This window comes from Coregonus clupeaformis, chromosome 30 (genome assembly GCF_020615455.1).
Source record: "Coregonus clupeaformis isolate EN_2021a chromosome 30, ASM2061545v1, whole genome shotgun sequence".
Classification (NCBI taxonomy): domain Eukaryota; kingdom Metazoa; phylum Chordata; class Actinopteri; order Salmoniformes; family Salmonidae; genus Coregonus; species Coregonus clupeaformis.
In genome coordinates this window covers 13,905,364-13,931,383 of record NC_059221.1, presented here as the reverse complement: position 1 = coordinate 13,931,383, position 26,020 = coordinate 13,905,364, and the positions used below count along the sequence as shown (strand labels likewise).

Sequence of the window (26,020 nt, the reverse complement as noted above, 5' to 3'; positions counted from 1 at the left end):
ATAGCTCTATTCCATAATTATTAATTTTTTTACTCCCTAGTCCTTGCCGATGACAAGCATTCCCATAACATGATGCAGCCACCACCATGCTTGAAAATATGAAGAGTGGTAGTCAGTGATGTGTTGTGTGTTGCCCCAAACATAATGCTTTGTATTCAGGACATAAAGATAATTTCTTTACCACATTTTTTGCAGTTTTGTTTTAGTGCCTTATCGCAAAAAGGATGCATGTCTTGGAATAGTTCTCTCTTAGGTTAGTATTGTGGAGTAACTACAATGTTGTTGATCCATCCTCAGTTCTCATATCACAGCCATTAAACTCTGTAACCGTTTTAAAGTCACCATTGGCCTCATGGTGAAATCCCTGAGCAGTTTCCTTCCTCTCCCGCAACGGAGTTAGGAAGGATGCCTGTATCTTTGTAGTGACTGGGTGTAGTGATACACCATCCAAACTGTTATTAATAACTTCACCATGCTCAAAGGGATATTCAATGTCTGCTTATTATTACCAATAGGTGCCCTTTGCGAGGCATTGGAAAACCTACCTGGTCTTTGTGGTGGAATGGTTGTTTGAAATTCACTGCTCGACTTGGGGACCTTACAGATAATTGTATTTTTTATTTATTTAACCTTTAAATAAAAGCCAGTTGAGAACAAGTTCTCATTTACAACTGCGACCTGGCCAAGATAAAGCAAAGCGATAAAAACACAGTTACAGTCAATAATATATATATATATATATATATATATATATACATACACACACACACACACAGTGTGTGCAAATGTGGTCCTCTGTAGCTCAGCTGGTAGAGCACGGTGCTTGTAACGCCAAGGTAGTGGGTTCGATCCCCGGGACCACCCATACACAAAAAAAAAAAATGTATGCACGCATGACTAAGTCGCTTTGGATAAAAGCGTCTGCTAAATAGCATATTATTAAATGTAGTAAGTTATGGAGGTAAGGCAATAAATAGGCCATAGTGCAAAATAACACTGGAGTGATAGATCTGCAGAAGATGACATGCAAATAAAGATACTGGGGTGCAAATGATCAAAATAAATAACAATATAGGGATGAGGTAGTTGGGTGGGCTAATTACAGATGGGCTGTGTACAGGTGCAGTGATCGGTAAGCTGCTCTGACAACTGATGCTTCAAGTTAGTGAGGGAGATAAGAGTCTCCAGCTTCAGAGATTTTTGCAGTTCGTTCCAGTCATTAGTAGCAGAGAACTGGAAGGAATGGCGGCCAAAGGAGGTGTTGGCTTTGGGGATGACCAGTGAGATATACCTGCTGGAGCGCATACTACGGGTGGGTGTTGCTATGGTGACCAATGATCTAAGATAAGGCGGGGATTTGCCTAGCAGAGATTTATAGACGACCTGGAGCCAGTGGGTTTGGCGACGAATATGTAGTGAGGGCCAGCCAACGAGAGCATACAGGTCACAATGGTGGGTAGTATATGGGGCTTTGGTGACAAAACGGATGGCACTGTGATAGACTACATCCAATTTGCTGAGTAGAGTGTTGGAGGCTATTTTGTAAATGACATCGCCGAAGTCAAGGATAGTCAGTTTTACGATGGCATGTTTGGCAGCTTGAGTGAAGGAGGCTTTGTTGCGAAATAGGAAGCCGATTCTAGAATTTAACTTTGGATTGGAGATGCTTAATGTGAGTCTGGAAGGAGAGTTTACGATCTAACCAGACACCTAGGTATTTGTAGTTGTCCACATATTCTAAGTCAGACCCGCCCAGAGTAGTGATTCTAGTCGGGCGGGCGGGTGCAAGCAGCGTTCGATTGAAGAGCATGCATTTAGTTTTACTAGCTTTTAAGAGCAGTTGGAGGCTACAGAAGGAGTGCTGTATGGCATTGAATCTCGTTTGGAGGTTTGTTAACACAGTGTCCAATGAAGGGCCAAATGTATACAAAATGGTGTCATCTGCGTAGAGGTGGATCTGAGAGTCACCAGCAGCAAGAGCGACATCATTGATATACACAGAGAATAGAGTCGGCCCGAGAATTGAACCCTGTGGCACCCCCATAGAGATTGCCAGAGGTCCAGACAACAGGCCCTCCGATTTGACACATTGAACTCTGAGAAGTAGTTGGTGAACCAGGCGAGGCAGTCATTTGAGAAACCAAGGCTATTTATCCTGCCAATAAGAATGCGGTGATTGACAGAGTCGAAAGCCTTGGCCAGGTCGATGAAGACGGCTGCACAGTACTGTCTTTTATTGATCGCGGTTATAATATCGTTTAGGACCTTGAGCATGGCTGAGGTGCACCCATGACCAGCTCAGAAACCAGATTGCATAGTGGAGAAGGTACGGTAGGATTTGAAATGGTCGGTGATCTGTTTGTTAACTTGGTTTTCAAATACTTTCGAAAGGCAGGGCAGGATGGATATAGGTCTGTAACAGTTTGGATCTAGAGTGTCACCCTTTTGAAGAGGGGGGGGGATGACCACGGCAGCTTTCCATGACCACGGCAGCTTTCCAATCTCTGGGGATCTCAGATGATACGAAAGAGAGGTTGAACAGGTTAGTAATAGGGGTTGCTGAAAATTCAGCAGCTAATTTGAGAAAGAAAGGGTCCAGATTGTCTAGCCCAGCTGATTTGTAGGGGTCCAGATTTTGCAGCTCTTTCAGAACATCAGCTGTCTGCATTTGTGTGAAGGAGAAGCGGGGGGTGCATGGGCAAGTTGCAGCGGAGGGTGCAGAGCTGGTGGCCGGAGTAGGGGTAGCCAGGTGGAAAGCATGGCCATTCTCGATTATCATAGATTTAAAAATCGGTGATGACAGTGTTTCCTAGCCTCAGTGCAGTGGGCAGCTGGAAGGAGGTGCTCTTATTCTCCATGGAATTTACAGTGTCCCAAAACCTTTTGGAGTTAGTGCTACAGGATGCACATTTGTTTGAAAAAGCTAGCCTTTGCTTTCCTAACTGATTGTGTATATTGGTTCCTGACTTCCATGAAAAGTTGATAAAAAGGTATAAGAAATAATAGAATCCGTTCCACATTGGGTGAGGCGGGTTGCAGGAAAGTATATTTAGTTGATGGATGAAAAGTGAGATTGAGAAATATACGAAAGACAAACAAAAACAGGCTATTTACACGAGCACACTACAGAATACACGACCGCACTGCTACGCCATCTTGGATTTTTATGTGTGGGCTACAGAGATGAGAGTCAAGAAATCATGTTAAAGACTTATTGCACACAGAGTCCATGCAACCTTTTATATGACTTATAAAGCAAAAGTTTACTTGTGAACTTTAGGCTTGCCATAAAAGGGGTTGAAAACGTATTGATTCCAGACATTTCAGCTTTTCATTTTTAATTAATTTGTAAAAATATAATTCCACTTTTACATTATGGGGTATTGTGTGTAGGCCAGTGACACAATTTCAATGTAATCAATTTTAAATTCAGGCTGTAACAACAAAATGTGGAAAAAGTCAAGGGGTGTGAATACTTTCTGAAGGCCTCCTCCATGGAGGAGGATTGCAGAGATTGTTGGTGTTGGTGGGTGAAGAGAGATTTGCACAACAATGTTTGCAAGTCAAAGCCACAACTTCCTTTACCCAAAGTACCCATTCATGTGCATTTTATCTTATAGAAGGTGATAATCAGCTACAGTATAATCATCAATGTCATGACACAGGTATAATGGAGCCATAAGCTATAATAATATAGGACAATTATAATGTTAAAATATACCATAACCCAATTTGTAGCATATTACAGGGGAAATGTAATGTTATAATGTGTGTTACATCCTTTGGTGGGAAAATGTCACAATTTTATTTACTCAACACATTCACCAATGGTGCCTTTGAGCAGAGTTTTGAAATGTAGGTTGATTGAGGTTCATAGTTAGCTAGCATCACATGCAAACATTGTTGTGCAAATTTCGCTACAGCAACGTTGCTAACCAAACAACAGTCTCTTGCTGGTGTGCACTTGCATTAAAGGATAACTACACCCAAAAAATCAATTTCTTGAAAGTGGTCTCCTAGTGTGGTTTAAGCATTGTTGTGGACATAGAACATCCAGATTTGTTTTTAAAAAGGGTGACTTGAGTGAGAAAAAAAAGAAACCTGGAAAAACCAAAATGGAGAAAACGTAATCAGGCAACAAAAAAAGAAAACTGATTTTATAGGGCCCTACATATAGACAGACAGACTACCACAACCCATAAGTGTGCCTAATATAAAACACATGCTTTGGAAATGTGTCTGAGGAGAAACAGAGTAGAGAACATAACATTTTTGGTCATGATTGAATTTCCTTGCAAAAGTTTTCAAACAGAACTGACTCTTTTCAGAGAGTAGGCTGCCCAGGGGAGGGACAGTCAGCTACACTGTGGGGGTTGAGTTGGTTTGTGTGAATTCTGCACATAATTGGTGTCCTTACACTGGTCCTTTGTGCTGAGATTACAGGGAAACGAGGAGGGATTGGACTGGCCCTGTGCTCAACAAAGAGCAGGGAAGCATGGAGGGGTGGCGGGCTCACACACACACACACCAGACCCTGTGCTCTGGGGATAGAGTAGACAGATCAAATACCCTGATGAAGGCATTTGACAAAACGTGTTGGTAAAAAATAAATAAAAATGTATGCAAACTTTCAATGTCCTATGAGGAGTTGCTGAAAATCTCATCTCCTGTGGATAGACAGGCAGAGGGGAAGAGCACAGATAGGAAGGGAGGAGACAGTAAGGGGGGTGTTGGGAGGCAGAAGGGAGGTTTATGTAGCCCCCCCCAGCTGTGAGGGGTCTGCAGCTAGCTAGAGTAACCAGCTGTGACATTCAATCATTAAAACCCAGTCTAGACGGACTTAAAAAATAACAAAAAAACTGAATGCAGGTTGGATGGAGCAGTTTTAGCTGCAAAGTGTTAAGACCCTATCATTCCTGTTGTGTTGAGGCAACAAAGGCAAACAGACATAGTCTGACAACAGTCTGAAATGGCACCATATTCCCAATAAAGTACACCCCTTTTGACCAGTGCCCAAAGGGGCTCTGGTAAAAATTGTTGCACTTCATTGGGAATAGGGTGGCATATGGGACACAGCCACAGTGAAGGAAGGGGTTAATACAACTTAACCAGTGCTTGCTTAATTTGGACCGAGCTCAGGACAGACCTGGGTTAAAATACTATTCGAAATAATTCCAAATACTTAAGCTGGGCTTGGCTGAGCTTGCCTGGTGCAATCAACCAACAGAATAGTAGAACAACTGCAAACCCCACCCATCTGCCACTCCAGGCAAGCGAAAGCAAACGCTAAAAGTATGAAAGATTTTAAAAAGTGTTAGAACCCAGGTCTGGTTCAGAAGAGAGCTTTGTGGGAGACTGACTCCAAAACCACAGAAATGGGTTTAACACAAACATTGTTGCAGTGTGTGTGGTGTGTGTGTGTGTGTGTGTGTATGAGACCCTGACACCTACACAGTGCTTGTGTTCATGTGCATATGGTGAATCAGTCAGTTAAACTCAAGAATGAGTATGATGTCAGTGGAAAATGTTTAGCCTAAGCCTGTTTGGCATGGGACTGAACTGTTACACAGCAGCAAGGAATTCTGGGGGCTAAAGAGCACAGAGCAGACAGACTGTGCGTGTGAGCACCATTACCCAAAACGCACTAGCTGAAATTAGATACATACAGTTAGCTACCAGACAGAGGGCTGATCAAGACAAGCAGACGCCACCAGACAGAACACAAACATGCAGACACACACACACACTTCAGCCTTTATCAATACTGTGGGGAAGGAGAAAAGTCATTACATGTCTCCATCGACACAGGGTCAGATTACATCAGATTCTAAACAGCAAACCCCACTTGTATCTACCTAAGCCTCTGTATGTCTGTCTAAGTGTGTATAAGTGCAGCTACACTATTCGAGGTGTTAGTCTCCAATCAGTACACAGAGAACAACAGCAGTGCAGTGGAAGATGGGTATCATGTTCAGTTCCATATGGGCTCCTCCATACGAGTCCACTCCACTCGACACACAGACACTGCAATAACACATAACATAAGGCTAATGACCGAATGAATACCTAATCATATTTCTGAAAAATCCACTACTCCCCGTCTGTATTTAAGTGATCATGTCCACAGGTCAGTGAGAGGCCAGACAGTCTGTGGGAGCAATTAGGCCTCTCAGCCTCCGGGGCGCTCTGGGCTGAAGGAGGTCATTAGAGGCCCGGGTCGTTAAGGGGGGAAAGCTACACTCACCCCTAGTGGACCCAGGCTAGAACATTCACCACAAAACACACCCACACGAACGACTACATAGCCTACAACCCCGCCCCCCAACACCGGGCCGAAAGAGATGGTTATTAGCCAAGTCATTAAGGGAGGGAAGCTACTCTCACTCAGCCCTCAGTGGACCTGACCAATAGACCTATAACAGAACTTGAGACACAGTACACACACACACCACATATAAAAACAGGAATACAACTACCTCATTTGCACATAAATGAACATATAGGAAGCCCCAGACCATATCTTTAGTCACACACCATGTTAAACACAGACACTATGTAAAAGCATTAAAAAATATATATGCACATCTATCCTAAACCCAGTGACTCCCAGGCAGCTCTGTTCCTGTACATTCCCTTGGCTCTGATCTGGTAGACAGGCATGCACATGTTGGAATCTGACTTGATGTGCTCCCTTTCCATAACATCATTAGGACATGAAACAGTTTTCACACCGCAACACCTGAATGGCTAGTTCAGCAGCACTCCAAATCCTATTCTGTTTACAGTTCAGCCAAGGAATCTTTCTTATTCGCTGTACTAAATTAAATGTTCTGTTATTACATGAGGCAAGGAGAGATCATGACAGCAGTGGTCCGGTCTTGTTTCCAGTGGTTACAAGAGGTACATGATACTACCAGGAAATAGAGCCCATTAAACCACAGCGCTTCCTTCTGCAACAAGGAACAGGATTTGTATAGATAGTGGCAAGTCAAATTCAAGGACTTTAAAAATACTTTTTCAAGCACTAATATCTATTTTCAAGGACCACCACTTTGTAATAGTTTACATTATGCAATTGTTTCTAGTCGCCACAACATTTTTACATTTTAGTCATTTTAGCAGACGCTCTTATCCAGAGCGACTTACAGGAGCAATTAGGGTTAAGTGCCTTGCTCAAGGGCACAGACAGATTTTTCACTTAGTTGGCTCTGGGATTAGAACCACCAACCTTTCGGTTACTGGCACAACGCTCTTAACCACTAAGCTACCTGCCGCCCCAAACTTCATAAAAAAAAAAGAAAACTTGGTATTCATCACTACTTTACAAGTTCTACTCAATAATATGTGTTTCACTACTTATTTACTACATACATGAGTGGTAAGTTAGTACTGATGATTTTGTAATTTGAGTAGTGATGAGCAGAGTTTTGGGACATGCCTACTGGTGAACACACATTTCCTATTCGCATTACTACACAATTCTAGCTTAGTCCCTTTTTAATTGGGCATTTGGGAATCTACTACTTAATAGCTAGGAGAAAGCGTCTCCCTTCCGACCGGCAGCTTTAGTGTCACCGGTCAGTAGAAGGGCGGGTGGGCTGTGTGGAAAACGGAACGGCCACCTGAATGGCAGTAGCACGGCTGCCACTTGATAAACCGGAATATCGCGGGCGCCCCGTGAATGCTGCGATTGGCAAAAAAGCTCTGGAGGTTGTTGGAGAGAAAAAAAGTCACAATGTAGAACTGGCGCCTGCGCAGGATGCAGTGTTGTGTCTTTCCCCTTTCATGTGGCTCTTCAGGGCCGATTCACCCATGCTCGCAATGTCAGTCTGACGCATTTCTGCACCTTACACGGTGTGGGTTGGTTGGGTCCAGTGATGTAGTGGTAAAAAAAGGTGGGTAAACTATACTGAACAAAAATATAAATAAAACGCAACATGTAAAGTGTTAAAAGATCCCAGAAATTTTCCATACGCACAAAAGGCAGAATTGGCTCTACATTTGCCCGGCATTTTAGCTATCGATGTGACATTTGGCGACGCCTAATCAGTCAGTTCTGTACCTGCCTGGCTGAGTGGCAGTGTGGGTGGAATGAGCGAGCTCGCCTGGCAGCCACAGCGCGAAACAAAACTCTGTAGTCCGCCTGGAAATTAATTCACAAGACCAATACATTTTTCTAATCTTTTTCATAAACATATTTGATCATTATCTGTTCAACTCTCATTTTAATTAAACTACTTTTCAAGTACCGACTTGAGAAAATGTCTGCTTTTCAAAGTATTCCAGTACTTGAATTCAAGTACTTTAAGCACCTCGTGAGAACCCTGAAGGAAACAGAAGCCAGACTAGCTGTATAGCCCTTCAGGTTACTGGCACAGTGGGCAGCAGAAGGAATTCATACAGTGCCTTCAGAAAGAATTCATACCCCTCGACTTAATCCACATTTGGTTGTTACAGCCTGAATTTAAAAAAAATGTTCTTTTTTTCCCCTCTATCTTAAACAATACCCCATAATGACAAAGTGAAACCTTGTTTTTAGATCATGTAGCTATACTGAACATAATGCAACAATTTCAAAGATTTTACTTAGTTACAGTTCATATAAGGAAATAAGTCACTTGAAATAAAATGAATTAGGCCCTAATCTATGGATTTCACGACTGGGCATGGGCGCAGCCATGGGTGGGGCTGGGAGGGCAAAGGCCCACCAACTTGGAAGCCAGGCCCAGCCAATCAGAATGACTTTTTCCCCCACAAAAGGGCTTTATTACAGACAAAACTACTCCTCAGTTTCATCAGCTGTCCGGGTGGCTGGTCTCAGACGATCCCGCAGGTGAAGAAGCCGGATGTGGAGGTCCTTAGATGGCGTGGTTACACGTGGTCTGCGGATGTGAGGCCGGTTGGACGTACTGCCCAATTCTCTAAAACACTGGAGGCAGCTTATAGAAGAGAAATGAACATAAAATACTCTGGCAACAGCTCTGGTGGATATTCCTGTAGTCAGCATGCCAATTGCACGCTCCCTCAACTTGAGACATCTGTGTTGTGTGACAAAACTGCACATTTTAGGAGTGGCCTTTTATTGTCCCCAGCACAAGGTGCACCTGTGTAATGATCATGCTGTTTAATCAGCTTCTTGATATGCCACACCTGTCAGGTGGATGGATTATCTTGGCAAATGAGAAATGCTCACCAACAGGGATGTAAACAAAATGAGAGAAAATGTTTGTGTGTATGGAACATTTCTGGGATCTTTTATTTCAGCTCATGAAACATGGGACCAACACTTTACATGTTGCATTTATATTTTTGTTCAGTATAATTGATTGATACAAAAATACTTTTACATAAACATTTACACCCGAGCCAATACTTTGCAGAAGCAGCTTTGGCGGCGATTACAGCTCTGAGTCGTATTGGGTCGGTCTGTATCAGCTTTGCACATCCGGATTTGGGGATTTTCTCCAATTCTTCCATGCAGATTTTCTCAAGCTCTGTTAAATTAGATTGGGAGTGGCGGTGAACAACAATCTTCAAGTCTTTCCACAGATGTTCAATGGGATTGAAGTCTGGGCTTTGACTGGGCCACTTAAGGACTTTCACAATCTTGTTCTGAAGCCATTCCAGTGTTGCTTTGGCTGTATGCTTGGGGTCATTGTCCTGTTGGAACGTGTGGAAATCGTTGCCCCAGTCTAAGGTAGTTTGCACTCGTGGCTCTATTCAGTGTTCCCTCTATCCTTAACAGTCTCCCAGTCCCTGATGCAGAAAAGCATCCCCATAGCATGATGCTGCCACCACCATGCTTCATGGTAGGGATGGTGTTAGAAGGGTGATGACCTGTGCCTGGTTCTCTCCAGACAGGACAAAGAGTTAAATTGGTCTCATAAGACCACAGAATATTGTGCCCTATGATCCGAGTCTTTCACATGCCTTTTTGCAAACTCCAGGCGTGCCGTCATGTGCCTTTTCTCAGGAGTAGCTTTCATCTGGCAACTCTCCCATAAAGCCCAGATTGGTGAAGTGCTGTAGAGACTGTTGTCCTTCTGGCAGGTTCTCCCATATCAGCCAAGGAACTCTGTAGAGTGGTCATTGGGTTCTTGGTCATCTCCATGAACAAGGTCCTTCTTGCCCAGTTGCTCACTTTGGTTGGACGGCCAGCTCCAGGCAGAGTCTGGGTAGTTCCATATAATTTTTTCATTTCCAAAATGGAGGCCACTGTGCTCTTGGAAACTTTCAAAACCATAGTAATTGTTTTTTGCCCTTCCCCAGATATACAGTACCAGTCAAAAGTTTGGACACCTACTCATTTTTACTATTTTCCACATTGTAGAATAATAGTGAAGACATCAAAACAATTAAATAACATATGGAATCAGATAGTAACCAAAAAGTGTTAAACATATATATATTTTATACTTGAGATTCGCAGTCACCTGGAATGCATTTCAATTAACAGGTGCCTTGTTAAAAGTTACATTTGTGGAATGTATTTCCTTCTTAATGCGTTTGAGCCAAATCAGTTGTGTTGTGACAAGGTAGGGGTGGTATACAGAAGATAGCCCTATTTAGTAAAAGACCAAGTCTATATTATGGCAAGAACAGCTCAAATGAGCAAAGAGAAATTACAGTCCATCATTACTTTAAGACATGGTCAGTCAATACGGAACATTTCAAAAACCTTGAAAGTTTCTTCAAGTGCAGTCACAAAAAACATCAAGCGCTATGATGAAACTGGCTCTCATGAGGACCGCCACAGGAATGGAAGATCCAGAGCTACCTCTGCTGCAGAGGATAAGTTCATTAGAGTTACCAGCCTCAGAAATTGCAGCCCAAATAAATGCGTCACAGAGTTCAAGTAACAGACACATCTCAACATCAACTGTTCAGAGGAGACTGTGTGAATCAGGCCTTCATGGTCGAATTGCTGCAAAGAAACCACTACTAAAAGGACACCAATAATAAGAAGAGACTTGCTTGGGCCAAGAAACACACCCAATGGACATTAGACCAGTGGAAATCTGTCCTTTGGTCTGATGAATCCAAATATGCGATTTTTGGTTCCAACTGCCGTGTCTTTGTGAGACGCAGAGTAGGTGAACGGATTATGTTCGCATGTGTGGTTCCCACCGTGACGCATGGAGGACGTGGTGTGATGGTGCTTTGCTGTTGACACTGTGATTTATTTAGAATTCAAGGCACACTTAACCAGCATGGCTACCACAGCATTCTGCAGCAATACGCCATCCCATCTGGTTTGCACTTAGTGAGACTGTCATTTGTTTTTCAACAGGACAATGACCCAACACACCTCCAGGCTGTGTAAGGGCTATTTGACCAAGAAGGAAAGTGATTGAGTGCTGCATCAGATGACCTGGCCTCCACAATCACCCGACCTCAACCCAATTGAGATGGTTTGGGGAGAGTTGGACCGCAGAGTGAAGGAAAAGCAGCCAACAAGTGCTCAGCATATGTGGGAACTCCTTCAAGACTGTTGGAAAAGCATTCCAGGTGAAGCTGGTTGAGAGAATGCCAAGAGTGTGCAAAGCTGTCATCAAGGCAAAGGGTGGCTACTTTGAAGAAACTAAAATATATTTTGATTTGTTTAACACTTTTTTTGTTACTACATGATTCCATATGTGTTATTTCATAGTTTTGATGTCTTCACTATTATTCTACAATGTAGAAAAAAGTAAAAAGAAATGAAAAACCCTTGAATGAGTAGGTGTGTCCAAACGTTTTACTGGTACTGTATGTAAATGAGAAATGTCTGCATTTCATTTCCAATCAATTTGCAAAACATTCTAAAAACATTGTTCACTTTGTCATTCTGGGGTATTGTGTGCAGATTGGTGTGGGAAAAAATATATTTTATCCATTTTGAATTTAGGTTGTAACAAAATATGGAATAAGTTAAGGGGTGTGAATACTTTCTGAAGGCACTGTAAGTTGGATGACATAACATTGAGCAGATAAGTCTGCGAAGGGTCAGCCAGGTCCACTATAGGCTAAAGTATGTGAATGTTGAAGTGGGGGGGATGGAGAGAGAATGGGAGATTGAGAGGGATAAGAGAGAAAGCAATAGAAAGAGTAAGACAGAGAGAGGGAAAGCAAGAGGGGAGAGAGACAAGAGGAGCCAGATAGAAAGCAGGAGAGACGCGCCCTGCCTCACGGCAGTGTATCTCTGGCTCACAGACAGTGCACATATCACATTGCACATCCATTTTATTCAGTCAACTCTGGCACCTAGTTAAGTCACAAAGGCATGTAGGCTTCATAACAACGAGGCTAATGATTGGTCAGTTCCAATGTCATCAACGTGAGATGAAACCAGCAATCCGTGAGCCATGGCGACCCTGTGAGTAAAGACGCACTGTCACAGACCAGAAGACCCACCAGTAGTAGTCCTAGTCCAGGGGTATTCAACTCTTACCCTACGAGCTCCGTACCTTTGGGTTTGTCTGGTTTTAGTTTCAGCTTTGCTATGGCATAATCCATTATGTGGTGTGAAAGTGTGGCCCCTCTTCACACAGCAGCCACAGCCCAACTGGACAACACCTGAAACCCTGAGCCAGAGAAACCTCCTCAACTCTCACTGGTCCTAGAGAACTTACTAGTGCTTGAGAGCTACGTTTGACTTCAACTCAGGTGCATCCCAGCCTATCCCAGTCATATGTTCCCATAAAGTAATTTTTTAAAAACAGACCAGTTCTGGAGTTTGGTTTAGTGGTGATACCAGGGTTCAATCCCTGAGCCCATCCCTTTAACCCTCCACTTATCTAACCCTCCCGCCATCTCACTTCAACACTGTGTCTATTTAAAAAAAATAAAAAAAATAAACTGTGAATATTGAAGGAAAGAATGTGACTAATCAAATTGGATCATGTCCTTATCTAAACCCGGCCGGATGAGGGAGGAATGTAATGTTGCTCTCTGATTCTTGGAAGCGGAATGGGTCACTTAACATAACTAAACTAATGGGTGGCAGCAGACTTGAGGCTATTGACATTGGCAGATAGGGTTAACTTTCTCAGTTATTGTTTTCATTTTCTGTGAGTGGCAAGTTGCAACAAGGGAAATGTCTTTACATGTAGAGAAGAGATCACACAGAGAGAAAAATGACTGGGAGCTGGCCCAACACTCTCTGCAACTGTTCCATATAATGCCCCAAGTGAAGTAATGTGCAATGATTCTCAATCTAAAGAAAGAAACATCAGCTTCTTTCAGTAGGTTAGGTGAACATACTTTACCCTCTCAAAAAGTTAAGCACCAACAAGCCAGTACACAGGCACAAACAGGTCTAGCTAGTAGCTACAGACTAGGTACACCATATGCCAAATTCCAATCCAGATATATTAATTTATCATAGTATGCCATTTAGAAGACTTTTATCCAAAGCGACTTAGAGTCATGCTTGCATACTTTTTATGTATGGATGGTCCCGGTAATTGAACACACTATCCTGGCGCCTTGCCCTACCAACTGAGCTACAGAGGACCACCATTATGTTTTGGATCTGGTCATCAGCTGCTCTGAGCAGACAGTGGGGGTGGCCCCATAGCAGGAGTTTTCTTGGGTATACAGCAGGAGGGGGCGACACCGTGTGCTCGCTAACTAGCAAACTAGACAGTGTCCTTCGCCCCACCGGTGATGGCAGGTGGGAGCGAAGGACACTGTCTACTGGTGTCGCTCCCACATGCAGGAACGCCCCAAATTGCAGGCTTCAGTTGCCCACTTGGAATGGATGGCTTTTGTCGCGCCCTTGCCTGCTTCCACTTGGAACGTGCTCGCTTGAGATAGTGTGGTTTGCAGCTTATCATGAGATACTCTATCTACCAAGAGAGTTTTCATCAATATTCTTCGTAGCTGTCTATTTACCACCACAAACCGATGCTTGCACTAAGACCACACTCAATGAGCTGTATACAGCCATAAGCAAACAAAAATACGCTCATCCAGAGGCGGCGCTCCTAGTGGCCGGGGACTTTAACGCAGGAAAACTTAAATCAGTTTTACCTCATTTCTACCAGCATGTTAAATGTGCAACCAGAGGGAAAAAAAACTCTAACCACCTTTACTCCACACACAGAGACGTGTACAAAGCTCTCCTTTGCCCTCCATTTGGCAAATCTGACCATAATTCTATCCTCCTGATTCCTGCTTACAAGCAAAAACTAAAGCAGGAAGCACCAGTGACTCAGTCAATAAAAAAAGTGGTCAGGTGAAGCAGATGCTAAGCTACAGGACTGTTTTGCTAGCACAGACTGGAATATGTTACAGGATTTTTCCGATGGCATTGAGGAGTACACCACATCAGTCACTGGCTTCATCAATAAGTGCATTGATGACGTCATCCCCACAGTCACTGTACGTACATACCCCAACCAGAAGCCATGGATTACAGACAACATCCACACTGAGCTAAAGGGTAGAGCTGCCGCTTTCAAGGAGCGGGACTAACCCGGAAGCTTATAAGAAATCCCACTATGCACTCCGACGAACCATCAAACAGGCAAAGCATCAATACAGGACTAAGATCGAATCGTACTACAACGGCGCCGACGCTCGTCGGATGTGGCAGAGCTTGCAAACTATTACAGACTACAAAGGGAAGCACAGCCGCGAGCTGCCCAGTGACACGAGCCTACCAGATGAGCTAAATTACTTCTATGCTCGCTTCGAGGCAAGTGACACTGAAGCATGCATGAGAGCATCAGCTGATCTGGACGACTGCGTGATCACACTCTCCGTAGCCGATGTGAGTAAGACCTTTAAACAGGTCAACATTCACAAGGCCAGATGGATTACCAGGACGTGTACTCCGAGCATGCGCTGGCAAGTGTCTTCACTGACATTTTCAATCTCTCCCTGTCCGAGTCTGTAATACCAACATGTTTCAAGCAGACCACCATAGTCCCTGTGCCCAAGAACACTAAGGTAACCTGCCTAAATGACTACCGACCCGTAGCACTCACGTCTGTAGCCATGAAGTGCTTTGAAAGGCTGGTCATGGCGCACATCAACACCATTATCCCAGAAACCCTAGACCCACTCCAATTTGCATACCGCCCCAACAGATCCACAGATGATGCAATCTCTATTGCGCTCCATACCTGGACAAAAGGAACACCTATGTGAGAATGCTATTCATTGACTACAGCTCAGCGTTCAACACCATAGTGCCCTCAAAGCTCATCACTAAGCTAAGGACCCTGGGACTAAACACCTCCCTCTGCAACTGGATCCTGGACTTCCTGACGGGGCACCCCCAGGTGGTAAGGGTAGGTAACAACACATCCGCCATGCTGGTCCTCAACACGGGGGCCCCTCAGAGGTGTGTGCTCAGTCCCGTCCTGTACTCCCTGTTCACGCATGACTGCATGGCCAGGCACGACTCCAACACCATCATTAAGTTTGCCGATGACACAACAGCGGTAGGCCTGATCACCGACGAGACAGTCTGTAGGCAGGAGGTCAGAGACCTGGCCGTGTGGTGCCAGGACAACAACCTCTCCCTCAACGTGATCAAGACAAAGGAGATTATTGTGGACTACAGGAAAAAGAAGAGGACCGAGCTCGCCCCCCATTCACATCGACGGGGCTGTAGTGGAGCAGGTTGAGAGCTTCAAGTTTCTTGGTGTCCACATCACCAACAAGCTAATATGATCCAAGCACACCAAGACAGTCGTGAAGAGGGCACAACAAAATCTATTCCCTCTAAGGAGACTGAAAAGATTTGGCATGGGTCCTCAGATCCTCAAAAAGTTATACAGCTGCATCATTGAGCGCATCCTGACTGGTTGCATCACTGCCTGATATGGCAACTGCTCGGCCTCCAACCGCAAGGCACTACACAGGGTAGTGCGTACGGCCCAGTACATCACTGCGGCCAAGATTCCTGCCATCCAGGACCTCTATTTACATTTTACATTTTTAGTCATTTAGCAGACGCTCTTATCCAGAGCGACTTACAGGAGCAATTACGGTTAAGTGCCTTGCTCAAGGGCACATCGACAGATTTTTCACCTAGTCGGCTCGGGGATTAGAACCAGCGACCTTTCGGTTACTGGCACTACGCTCTTAACCACTAAGCTACCTGCCGCCCCATATACCAGGCGGTGTCTATACCATATACCTCTATACCAGGCGGTGTCAGAGGAAGGCCCTAAAAATTGTCAAAGACTCCAGCCATCCTAGTCATAGACTGTTCTCTCTGCTACCGCAAGGCAAGTGATACCGGAGTGCGAAGTCTAGGTCCAAGAGGCTTCTAGACAGCTTCTACCCCCTACTCCCCCTTTTACGCTGCTGCTACTCTCGGTTTATTATCTATGCATAGTCACTTTAACTACATGTACATATTACCTCAACTAACCGGCTCCCCCCACATTGACTCGGTACCAGTAACCCCTGTTTATAGCCTCGCTATTGTTATTTTACTGCTGCTCTTTAATTATTTGTTAGTTTTATTTATTATTTTTTGTAGGTATTCTTTCTTAAAACTGCATTGTTGGTTAAGGGCTTCTAAGTAAGCATTTCACTGTAAGGTCTACACCTGTTGTATTCGGCGCATGTGACAAATACATTTTGATTTCAATCTGCTGTGTAGTGCAAAAAACAACGTGCACGGGGGGCGCAGGACCGAGTTTGGGAAACCCTGAATTAGACCATGTCCATTTCAAGCTTACCTTTCCCAAAAAATAACATATTTCAGAATATTTAGGCAAGTTAGCTGGCGAACTTATTGATCCTGTTCTGTAGTATACCCATCTGAACACAAAAAATGAAGCGATATTGAAATTCACACGCTATCAACACACTACATTGTTGGCCACTTCGTGCACACCTGGTTAACAAACTAGCTAGCCAACTAGCACCAGATGCAACGATGTTTTGTTCGACACGTTAAATCACATTTTCTATTTAGTTAACGTTACGTGAGCTTCCGGATGACAAATACACGGGCCGTATCTCTTCGGCAGCGTTATTCAACGAGTTTAACAAGCAGCGCTAGCTTCAATGTGTAAATGTGATTTATGTTGGCAAGCTAGCCGTGGTTTACAAATCCCAGACAGGCAACGCCATGATGATCGACAGGCGATGCCAGCCACCCTCCTGTTAAACAAACAAAAAACACACGAAGACAAAAACCAAAGAGGGCACATGTAACTATTTCACTTACCATCACCAATGGCTACTAACCCAACCAGGGCCAGTAACGTGAGTACAATTCGTTTTAAAGCCATTCCTTCAGCATTCCCATCGCATTTGGAGTGTGGTACTGTCAACACCACGGTCAGACCTGACCACAAACCATACAGCCGCCGCCGCCAGCCAGCCAGTTGAAGTGCTACAGGCGGCGTAGTTATTAAAGGGCGGTACGTCGATTTTAAAGGGGAGGGCTTTCTGTGGTTTAGAAAAAGACCCGTTTCAAGGGCTTTCTGTGGTTTAGAAAAAGACCCGTTTCAGACCCTTTGTTGTGGTAGAAGACCCTAGTCTGATAGGGTTGTCTGTGCAGCAGATTAAGTTTTATATTCTGACTGCATTGCTTTTAGGCAATGATTTTTAAAAATAATTTCGATAGCCTAAAATTCGGGCTATAGGCAGATCAATTACCTGACTGGACTATTTGTCACATAATGTAGGTCTATCAGGGCACACACATTTACATTTCTATTTTGGGCTAAGACGTATTAGAAGATTCAGTGAAAGATCATTTAGTCAGAGAGATTTACATACACTCACTCTCCTAGATGAAGTGGTCAGCTCCTTCCAGGATGCATTTGGCCAACTGGTACAGTACATTCGGAAAGGATTCAGACCCCTTGACTTTTTTCACATTTTGTTACGTTACAGCCTTAGTCTAAAAGTTAATCAATTATTTTTTCCCTCATCAATCTACACACAATACCCCATAATGACAAAGCGAAAACAGGTTTTTAGAAATGTTAGCAAATGTATTTACATAAGTATTCAGACCCTTTGCTATGAGACTCGAAATTGAGCTCAGGTGCATACTGTTTCCATTGATCATCCTTGAGATGTTTCTACAACTTGATTGCAATCCACCTGTGGTAAATTCAATTGATTGGACATGATTTGGAAAGGCACACACCTGTCTATATAAGGTCCCACAGTTGACAGTGCATGTCAGAGCAAAAACCAAGCCATGAGGTCGAAGGAATTGTCTGTAGAGCTCAGAGACAGGATTGTGTCGAGGCACAGATCTGTGGAAGGGTACCAAAATATTTCTGCAGCGTTGAAGGTCCCCAAGAACACATTGGCCTCCATCATTCTTAAATGGAAGAAGTTTGGAACCACCAAGACTCTTCCGAGAGATGGCCGCCCAGCCAAACTGAGCAATCGGGGGAGAAGGGCCTAGGTCAGGGAGGTGACCAAGAACCCGATGGTCACTCTGACAGAGCTCCAGAGTTCTTCTGTGGAGATGGGAGAACCTTCCAGAAGGACAACCATCTTTGCTGCACTCCACCAATCAGGCCTTTATGGTAGAGTGGCCAGATGGAAGCCACTCCTCAGTAAAAGGCACAGGACAGCCCGCTTGGAGTTTGCCAAAAGGCACCTAAAGGACTCTCAGATTCTCTGGTCTGATTAAACCAAGATTGAACTCTTTGGCATGAATGCCAAGCGTCACGTCTGGAGGAAAACTGGCACCATCCCTACGGTGAAACATGATGGTGGCAGCATCATTCTGTGGGGAAGTTTTTCTGCGGCAGGGACTGGGAGACTAGTCAGGATCGAGGGAAAGATGAACGGAGCAAAGTACAGAGAGATCCTTGATGAAAACCTGCTCCAACGCGCTCAGGACCTCAGACTGGGGCAAAGGTTCACCTTCCAACAGGACAATTGACCCTAAGCACACAGCCAAGAAAACGATTCGGGACAAGTCTCTGAATATCCTTGAGAGTCCCAGCCAGAGCCCGGACTTGAACCTGATCGAACATCTCTGGAGAGACCTGAAAATAGCTGTGCAGCAACACTCCCCATCCAACCTGACAGAGCATGAGAGGATCTGCAGAGAAGAATGGGAGAAACTCCAAATACAGGTGTGCCAAGCTTGTAGTGTCATACCCAAGAAGACTCGAGGCTGTAATCGCTGCCAAAGGTGCTTCAACAAAGTACTGAGTAAAGGGTTTGAATACTTATGTAAATGTATCTGTATTTTGTTATATATTTTTTTGCAAAAATATCTAAAACTGTTTTTGTTTTGTCATTATGGGGTACTATGTATAGATTGAGGGGGGAAAAAACAATTTAATCAATTTTAGAATAAGGCTGTAACATACAACAATGCACTGTGTATATATAGCTCTGTCTCGTCCTGTTGTTATTACCTGGCCCTTTGCTAGTACTGTGCTCTCTGCTCTGTCCTGAAGTCTAATAGTGTCTGCTTACCGGTAGTCTCTTTAGACAGCAGCCTTATATAAATTATTGAGCTGTCCCAATTTATCTGCTTATTTCTTCAGTGCACACACACTCACACAAACTGTCTGCTGGTTGAATCCTCCTATCAAAGCCAGCCAAGCGATTTGGAATTGGCCCACAGCGGCTGGACAGGACTACACAGAGAAGAAGACCCCCCTTTCAGCGGAGCTTGGCCTCTGATACTTGAACGACACTGTCTACAGTGTTAAAAATAACCAGACTGACTCGGGCATGGAGGGAGTATTATCTCTCTGGAGTTTGGTCAACACCAGCCAGACAGATACAGTAACTGAGGCATTGATATTGTAGATAATAATAAAATAATAATAACATGCCATTTAGCAGACGCTTTTATCCAAAGCGACTTACAGTCATGCGTGCATACATTTTTGTGTATGGGTGGTCCCGGGGATCGAAACCCACTACCTTGGCGTTACAAGCGCCGTGCTCTACCAGCTGAGCTACAGAGGACTAGATGAAGGGAAGGACCGACTGGAGTCAATTTCTGTCCACACTTACACACAGTGTTATCAGCTCATGTTGACTGGCAGGAATAGACACTGATTCATTTGGAAAATCTTTGTAGAAACAAATAGAGAGCCTCCAGACATGGTGAAAACATATGGTGGCCGAATTAGAGCTGCCTCTTTCACACCTCACTAACACCACATTTGGGCAGTTTTGTAACTAGGTCAAAAAAGAAAATAGCTGGGAGAGAAATATCTCTCTAACTGTAACACAAACAGATACATGTATGCACACACACACACTGATTGCATGCATGTGTGCGTATGTGTACATATATGTCTGTGTATGCAGGCCTCTGTGTGTGAATGTAAGCGTATCTGTTTGTGCATAAGCAAGAGTTTGTCCCATTAAAATTCCCATTAGATATTTCCATTTCTCTACAAAAGTGCTGTATATGTATTTGCATAAGAGTAAATATAAGTCTGGATGAAATATAATATGATCATAAACCTCTGTAGTCTCTTCCTGAATTGTGATTCACGGGTCTGAACTATCTGCTGATAGCTCCTCAGGGAGTGGCTTCCTGCCCTGGCATAGAACAGACTGCTTATAAAACCTGTCATTCACAATGCCAACTGACTTAAAAATAACATCTGAATAAAAAAAAAGCTAAAATGGAAGACAAAGTGAATATGCAAAAATATGCATATTTTCATAATAGTTGTTGATTGTATTGGACTATAGACCTATGCTAAAAAACCTATAGCTGAAGACCACTCCATTGAACCAAAAGGATCATTCAGTGGAGTCGACAATTTAGTGTCTTGTACCCTCTGGTGGACAACTATATAACTGCATATTCTTTTTCCCTACCAGCATAACAGCTTTTAGTAGCCTAACTCATCTTTTAGTAGACTAATTCAAATTACATTTCAGTGTGAGGTGAGCAGTATAGAAACACATTTAAACCAATTTGAGTAGGATTACAAATATGCATCCACAGACAAATGAAATACCCTGTAAACAATGTAATGTTTTTGTCACGAGTTACAAAGCCAGAACCCAGAAGCAGACCAGGACAAGGTAAATTGAAACGAAGGTGAGTGTTTATTTACAAATTCAAGAGTGATGCTGAATAATCCAGGGAACAGAGCGGGCGGCGTTGATTAGTTGTTGGGGGTGCAGTGGTTGATCCAATCATGGCTCGGCAGCCGCCGACCACCAGGCAGAGGTTGGATGAAGGTTCCGGACGAGTGACTGCAGATGGAACAAAACGGAGGTAAGTAAACAACAAACCAACAAGGTGCAAAACAACAAAACTAACGCTAGAAGCTCTAAGACTGATACTCTGGTAAACCTACTGTTCATGGCTAACGCATCCGGCAGGGAATGGATGTCAGGTCAGCGCCTAAAAAGGGTGATGATCAGGACCAGGTGTGCAGATTGCTGATGGGATGCAGGTGTGGTAAATCATGAGAACTCCCGCCTAGCAATGTCGCCCCGGCAACCAGGCAGGGAGCGTTCCAGAACCCTCGGGAAACAGGAGATCCCGAACAGAAAAACTGACAACACCGACAGGAACCGACTCAGGATGCAGGGTTCGTACAGTACCCCCCCTCCCGACTGAACGCCACCGGGCGGACTCCCCGGAGCGCCAGGATGGAGGCGGTAGAAGTCCCGAAGGAGGTCAGCATCAAGGATCTGTCGCCGCGGAATCCAACTCCTCTCTTCAGGACCATACCCCTCCCAGTCCACGAGATACTGGAAACCCCGGCCCCGCCGTCTGGAATCCATAATGCGTCGCACCGTATAGGCAGGACCACCTCCGATCATCCGAGGAGGAGGAGGAGGAGGCGGAGGAGGCAACAGAGGACTGAGGAGAACAGGCTTGAGGCAGGAGACGTGAAAGGTGGGATGAACTCTGAGCGTTCTCGGTAACTTGAGTCGAACTGCAACCGGATTGATCACCTTCTCCACCACAAACGGGCCAATGAACTTCGGTGACAACTTCCTAGACTCAGTCCGTAGAAGGAAGATCCCGTGTGGCCAACCAGACCCTATCTCCGATGGTATAGGTGGGAGCGGGAATCCGGCGACGATTCGCCTGGAGCTGATACCGGTCAGAAACTCCAAGGAGTGCCTTTCTGGCCCGATGCCAGGTCCGGTGGCAACGACGAATGTGGGCCTGAACAGAGGGTACTGAGAGATCCTTCTCCTGAGAAGGAAACAAGGGAGGTTGGTAGCCATACAGGCACTGGAAGGGAGACATCCCAGTGGCAGATGTAGGGGAGAGTATTATGGGCATACTCAACCCAAGGCAACTGAGAGACCCAGGAGGTGGGGTTGGCGGAGACAAGGCAGCGTAGCGTGGATTCCATCTTCTGGTTGGCTCTCTCCGCCTGACCATTAGATTGGGGATGAAACCCAGATGTGAGACTGACCGTAGCTCCAATGGCCAAACAGAAGGACTTCCAGACAGCAGAGGTAAACTGAGGACCACGGTCGGAAACGATATCACTAGGCAACCCGTGGACCCTGAAAACCTCCCTAACCAGGATCTCGGACGTCTCAGAGGCAGAGGGAAGCTTGGAAATGGGCACAAAGTGGGCGAACTTGCTGAATCTGTCCACGATAGTCAGAACGACCGTGTTCCCCTCAGAAGAGGGCAATCCAGTGACAAAGTCCAGGGCCAGATGCGACCATGGTCGCGAGGAATAGGAAGGGGGGTGAAGTAGTCCAGAGCTGGGCCGATTGGCACTCTTATTCTGCGCACACACTGGACAGGCAGCAACAAACCCCGAGTATCCTCTCCCATGGCAGGCCACCAAAATCGTCTGCGAAGAAACGCCATCGTCCGAGCCACGCCAGGGTGACAAGCCATCTTGCTGGCGTGGGCCCATTGGAGGACAGCAGAACGAACCGACTCAGGCACAAACAACCGACCGGGTGGACCGTTACGGGACCGGGTTGCGTCCGAAGGGCCGCCATAACCTCCTCCTCAATCTTCCACTAACTGCTCCCACGACACAGTTCCGGGGAAGAATCGTCTCGGTCTTGGCCCCACTCTCCTCCGTCTTGGAGAACATCCGGGATAAGGCGTCCGCCTTGCCGTTCTTCGATCCAGGTCGGAACGTCAGGGAAAAATTGAATCGTCCGAAAACAACGCCCACCTGGCCTGACGGGAGTTGAGACGTCTAGCCGATTGCACGTAAGCAAGATTCTTGTGGTCAGTCCAGACAATAAACGGTTGCTCCGCCCCCTCCAACCAGTGGCGCCACTCCTCCAAGGCAAGTTTCACCGCGAGAAGCTCCCGGTTACCCACATCGTAGTTCCTCTCCCGCAGGCGAAAGACGACGAGAGTAGTAGGCGCAGGGATGGAGTTTACTGTCCGTGGAGCATCGCTGCGACAGGATGGCGCCAACTCCCACATCAGACGCGTCCACTTCAACGACGAACTGACGGGCCGTGTCCGGTTGAGAGAGAATCGGTGCGTTGGTGAATCGCCTCTTCAAATCCAGAAACGCTCGATCCGCTTCGGATTCCACTTGAAGGTCCTGATACTGGAAGTCAAGGCAGTTAACGGAGCGGCCACACGGCTGTAATCCCGGATGAATCTGCGGTAGAAATTCGCAAACCCCAAAAATCTCTGGAGCTGCAATCTCGTACCGGGCTGGGCCCATTCCAGAACCGCTCTAACCTTCTCCTGGTCCATCCTAATCTCTCCCCTGGAGATGATGTACCCGAGGAAGGATGTCGTGTGGGCGTGAAACTCGCACTTCTCGGCCTTAACGAACAGGCGATTCTCCAACAATCGCTGCAGAACCTGTCGGACATGCTGGACGTGGTCGGAAGGTTCCTTCGAGAAGATCAGAATGTCATCCAGGTAAACAAACACAAAGAGACCGATCATATCTCTCAGGACGTCGTTCACCATACTCTGGAATACCGCTGGAGCATTGGTCAGTCCAAACGGCATCACCTGATACTCGAAGTGTCCCATCGGTGTATTGAAACCCCGTCAACCACTCGTCCCCCTCTCTGATCCGGACCAGGTGATACGCATTGCGTAGGTCTAGCTTGGTAAACACCGTAGCACCCTGTAAGGAGTCGAAGGCAGAGCTCATCAAGGGCAGGGGATACTTGTTCTTGACCGTGATATCATTCAACCCCCGATAATCAATACACGGTCGAAGAGAGCCATCCTTCTTACCCACAAAGAAGAATCCTGCCCCCCAGGGGTGATGACGAGGGACGAATGAGGCCAGCAGCTAGGGACTCCTTGATGTAGGTCTCCAAAGCCTCACGTTCAGGTCGGGAGATACTGTATAACCGTCCCTTGGGATAGACAGCTCCAGGGAACAGGTTGATGGCACAATCATATGGTCGGTGGGGAGGAAGTGACAGAGCCCTCTGCTTACTGAACACTTCCCCCAAATCGTGATATGTCTCGGGAACCAGTGACAAATCTGGGGGTTTAGCCTCAATCACCTGACTGGGAACCGAATGGGAACAGGCAGTCTTGAGACAGTTAGCATGACAATCAAGGCTCCAACTCGTTACCTTGCCCGTCACCCAATCGAACGTGGGATTGTGTTCCTTCAGCCAGGGATATCCAAGGACCAGAGGGACATGGGAAGACGGCAGAATGAAGAATGAGATCACCTCAGAATGATTCCCCGACAACAGCATCTTAACCGGTTCAGTCCTCATCGTAATACGTGCCAGACTACTGCCGTTCAGAGTGGTTGCTTCAATGGCTTCCGGTAATTGCTCCTTGAAAGCCCCAGCTGTTCCACCACTTCGGCATCCATAAAGCTTCCATCGGCACCTGAATCGACAAAAGCGTTAATCGCTAAGCTCTGATTCCTGTTCATGAGGGTAGCCGGGAAACGGGGTCTGACAGAGGTACTGAGAGGTTGAAACTGGCTCGCTAAAAGTCCTCCCAACTTTAGCGAGCCGGGCAGTTTGACGACCGCCGGGAACAAGTGGAGATGTAATGTCCCGAGCTACCACAGTAGAGGCAGCAGTTGGTCTTACGTCTATGTTGACGCTCCTCCTTGGTTAACCCGTGCCGCCCCACTTGCATGGGTTCAGAATCGGGAGAGGGACCTCTCCACTAATCCTTTGTGGTGGAGAATGATCGACGTGTTCTGGTCCACCACCCGACCCGACTGGGAACTGAGAAGCTGATCGATTGGACGGGCCCCATTGCTTCTCCCTCCTTCGCTCTCGAACTCGGGTATCCACCCGAATAGACAAGGCTACCAAGCTGTCCAGGTCACTAGGCTCCGGATAGGAGATCAACTCATCCTTGAGCTGCTCCGACAGACCCTGGTAAAGGCCGCTTGCAGAGACTCCTCATTCCACCCACTCTCCACAGCCAACGTCCTGAACTCGATCACGAAGTCGGCAGCGCTGCGAGTTCCTTGGCGAAGTGAAAACAGGCGCCTAGCTGCGTCCATACCTCGGACGGAATGGTCGAATAGCTTCCTCATCTCGGCCGTGAACTCCTGGTATGAAGCCATGCAGGTGTCCTGTCGTTCCCAAACGGCTGAAGCCCACTCCAGCGCTCGACCACGCAGCAACTCAATAACAAAGGCTATCCTAGCCTTGTCTGTGGCATAAGAGTTGGGCTGTAGATCGAAAACTAAGCCACACTGCATAAGGAAAGAACGGCATCTTCCCAGCTCTCCCTCATATTTATCCGGCGTCGGAACCTTGGGCTCATGGACGGACACAGCTCCAGAAGTGGCAGGCGAGATGGGTGAAACCGGTAGTGGATTCTCCACCGGCAAACTGAGCTGGGCCTGGATCTCCGTCAGCCCGGTGGAAAGGTTCCGAACTGACAACGCTATCTCCTGTAGTGCCGTGCTATGTTGTCCCAACATCTTCTCCTGATGGGAAATGGCATGGCGAACAGAGTCCAGGTCCGCTGGGTTCATTACTGGCCGGATCGTTCTGTCACGAGTTACAAAGCCAGAACCCAGAAGCAGACCAGGACAAGGTAAGTTGAAACGAAGGTGAGTGTTTATTTACAAATTCAAGAGTGATGCTGAATAATCCAGGGAACAGAGCGGGCGGCGTTGATTAGTTGTTGGGGGTGCAGTGGTTGATC

The 26,020-nt window shown here is 45.8% G+C and overlaps 1 protein-coding gene across 2 annotated transcripts in view; it reads right to left on the bottom strand.

Annotated features, from left to right (window-relative positions):
• Positions 1 to 17,342, bottom strand: part of LOC121545863 (activin receptor type-1B) — a 30,783-nt gene extending 13,441 nt beyond the window's left edge. For both annotated transcript variants that reach the window (XM_041856740.2, XM_041856741.2), the window contains exon 1: positions 17,177 to 17,342. In XM_041856740.2, coding sequence (XP_041712674.1) covers positions 17,177 to 17,240 — 64 coding nt within the window. In that variant the 5' untranslated portion in view covers positions 17,241 to 17,342. The remainder of the gene's footprint in view (positions 1 to 17,176) is intronic.
• Positions 17,343 to 26,020: the final 8,678 nt, after the last annotated feature.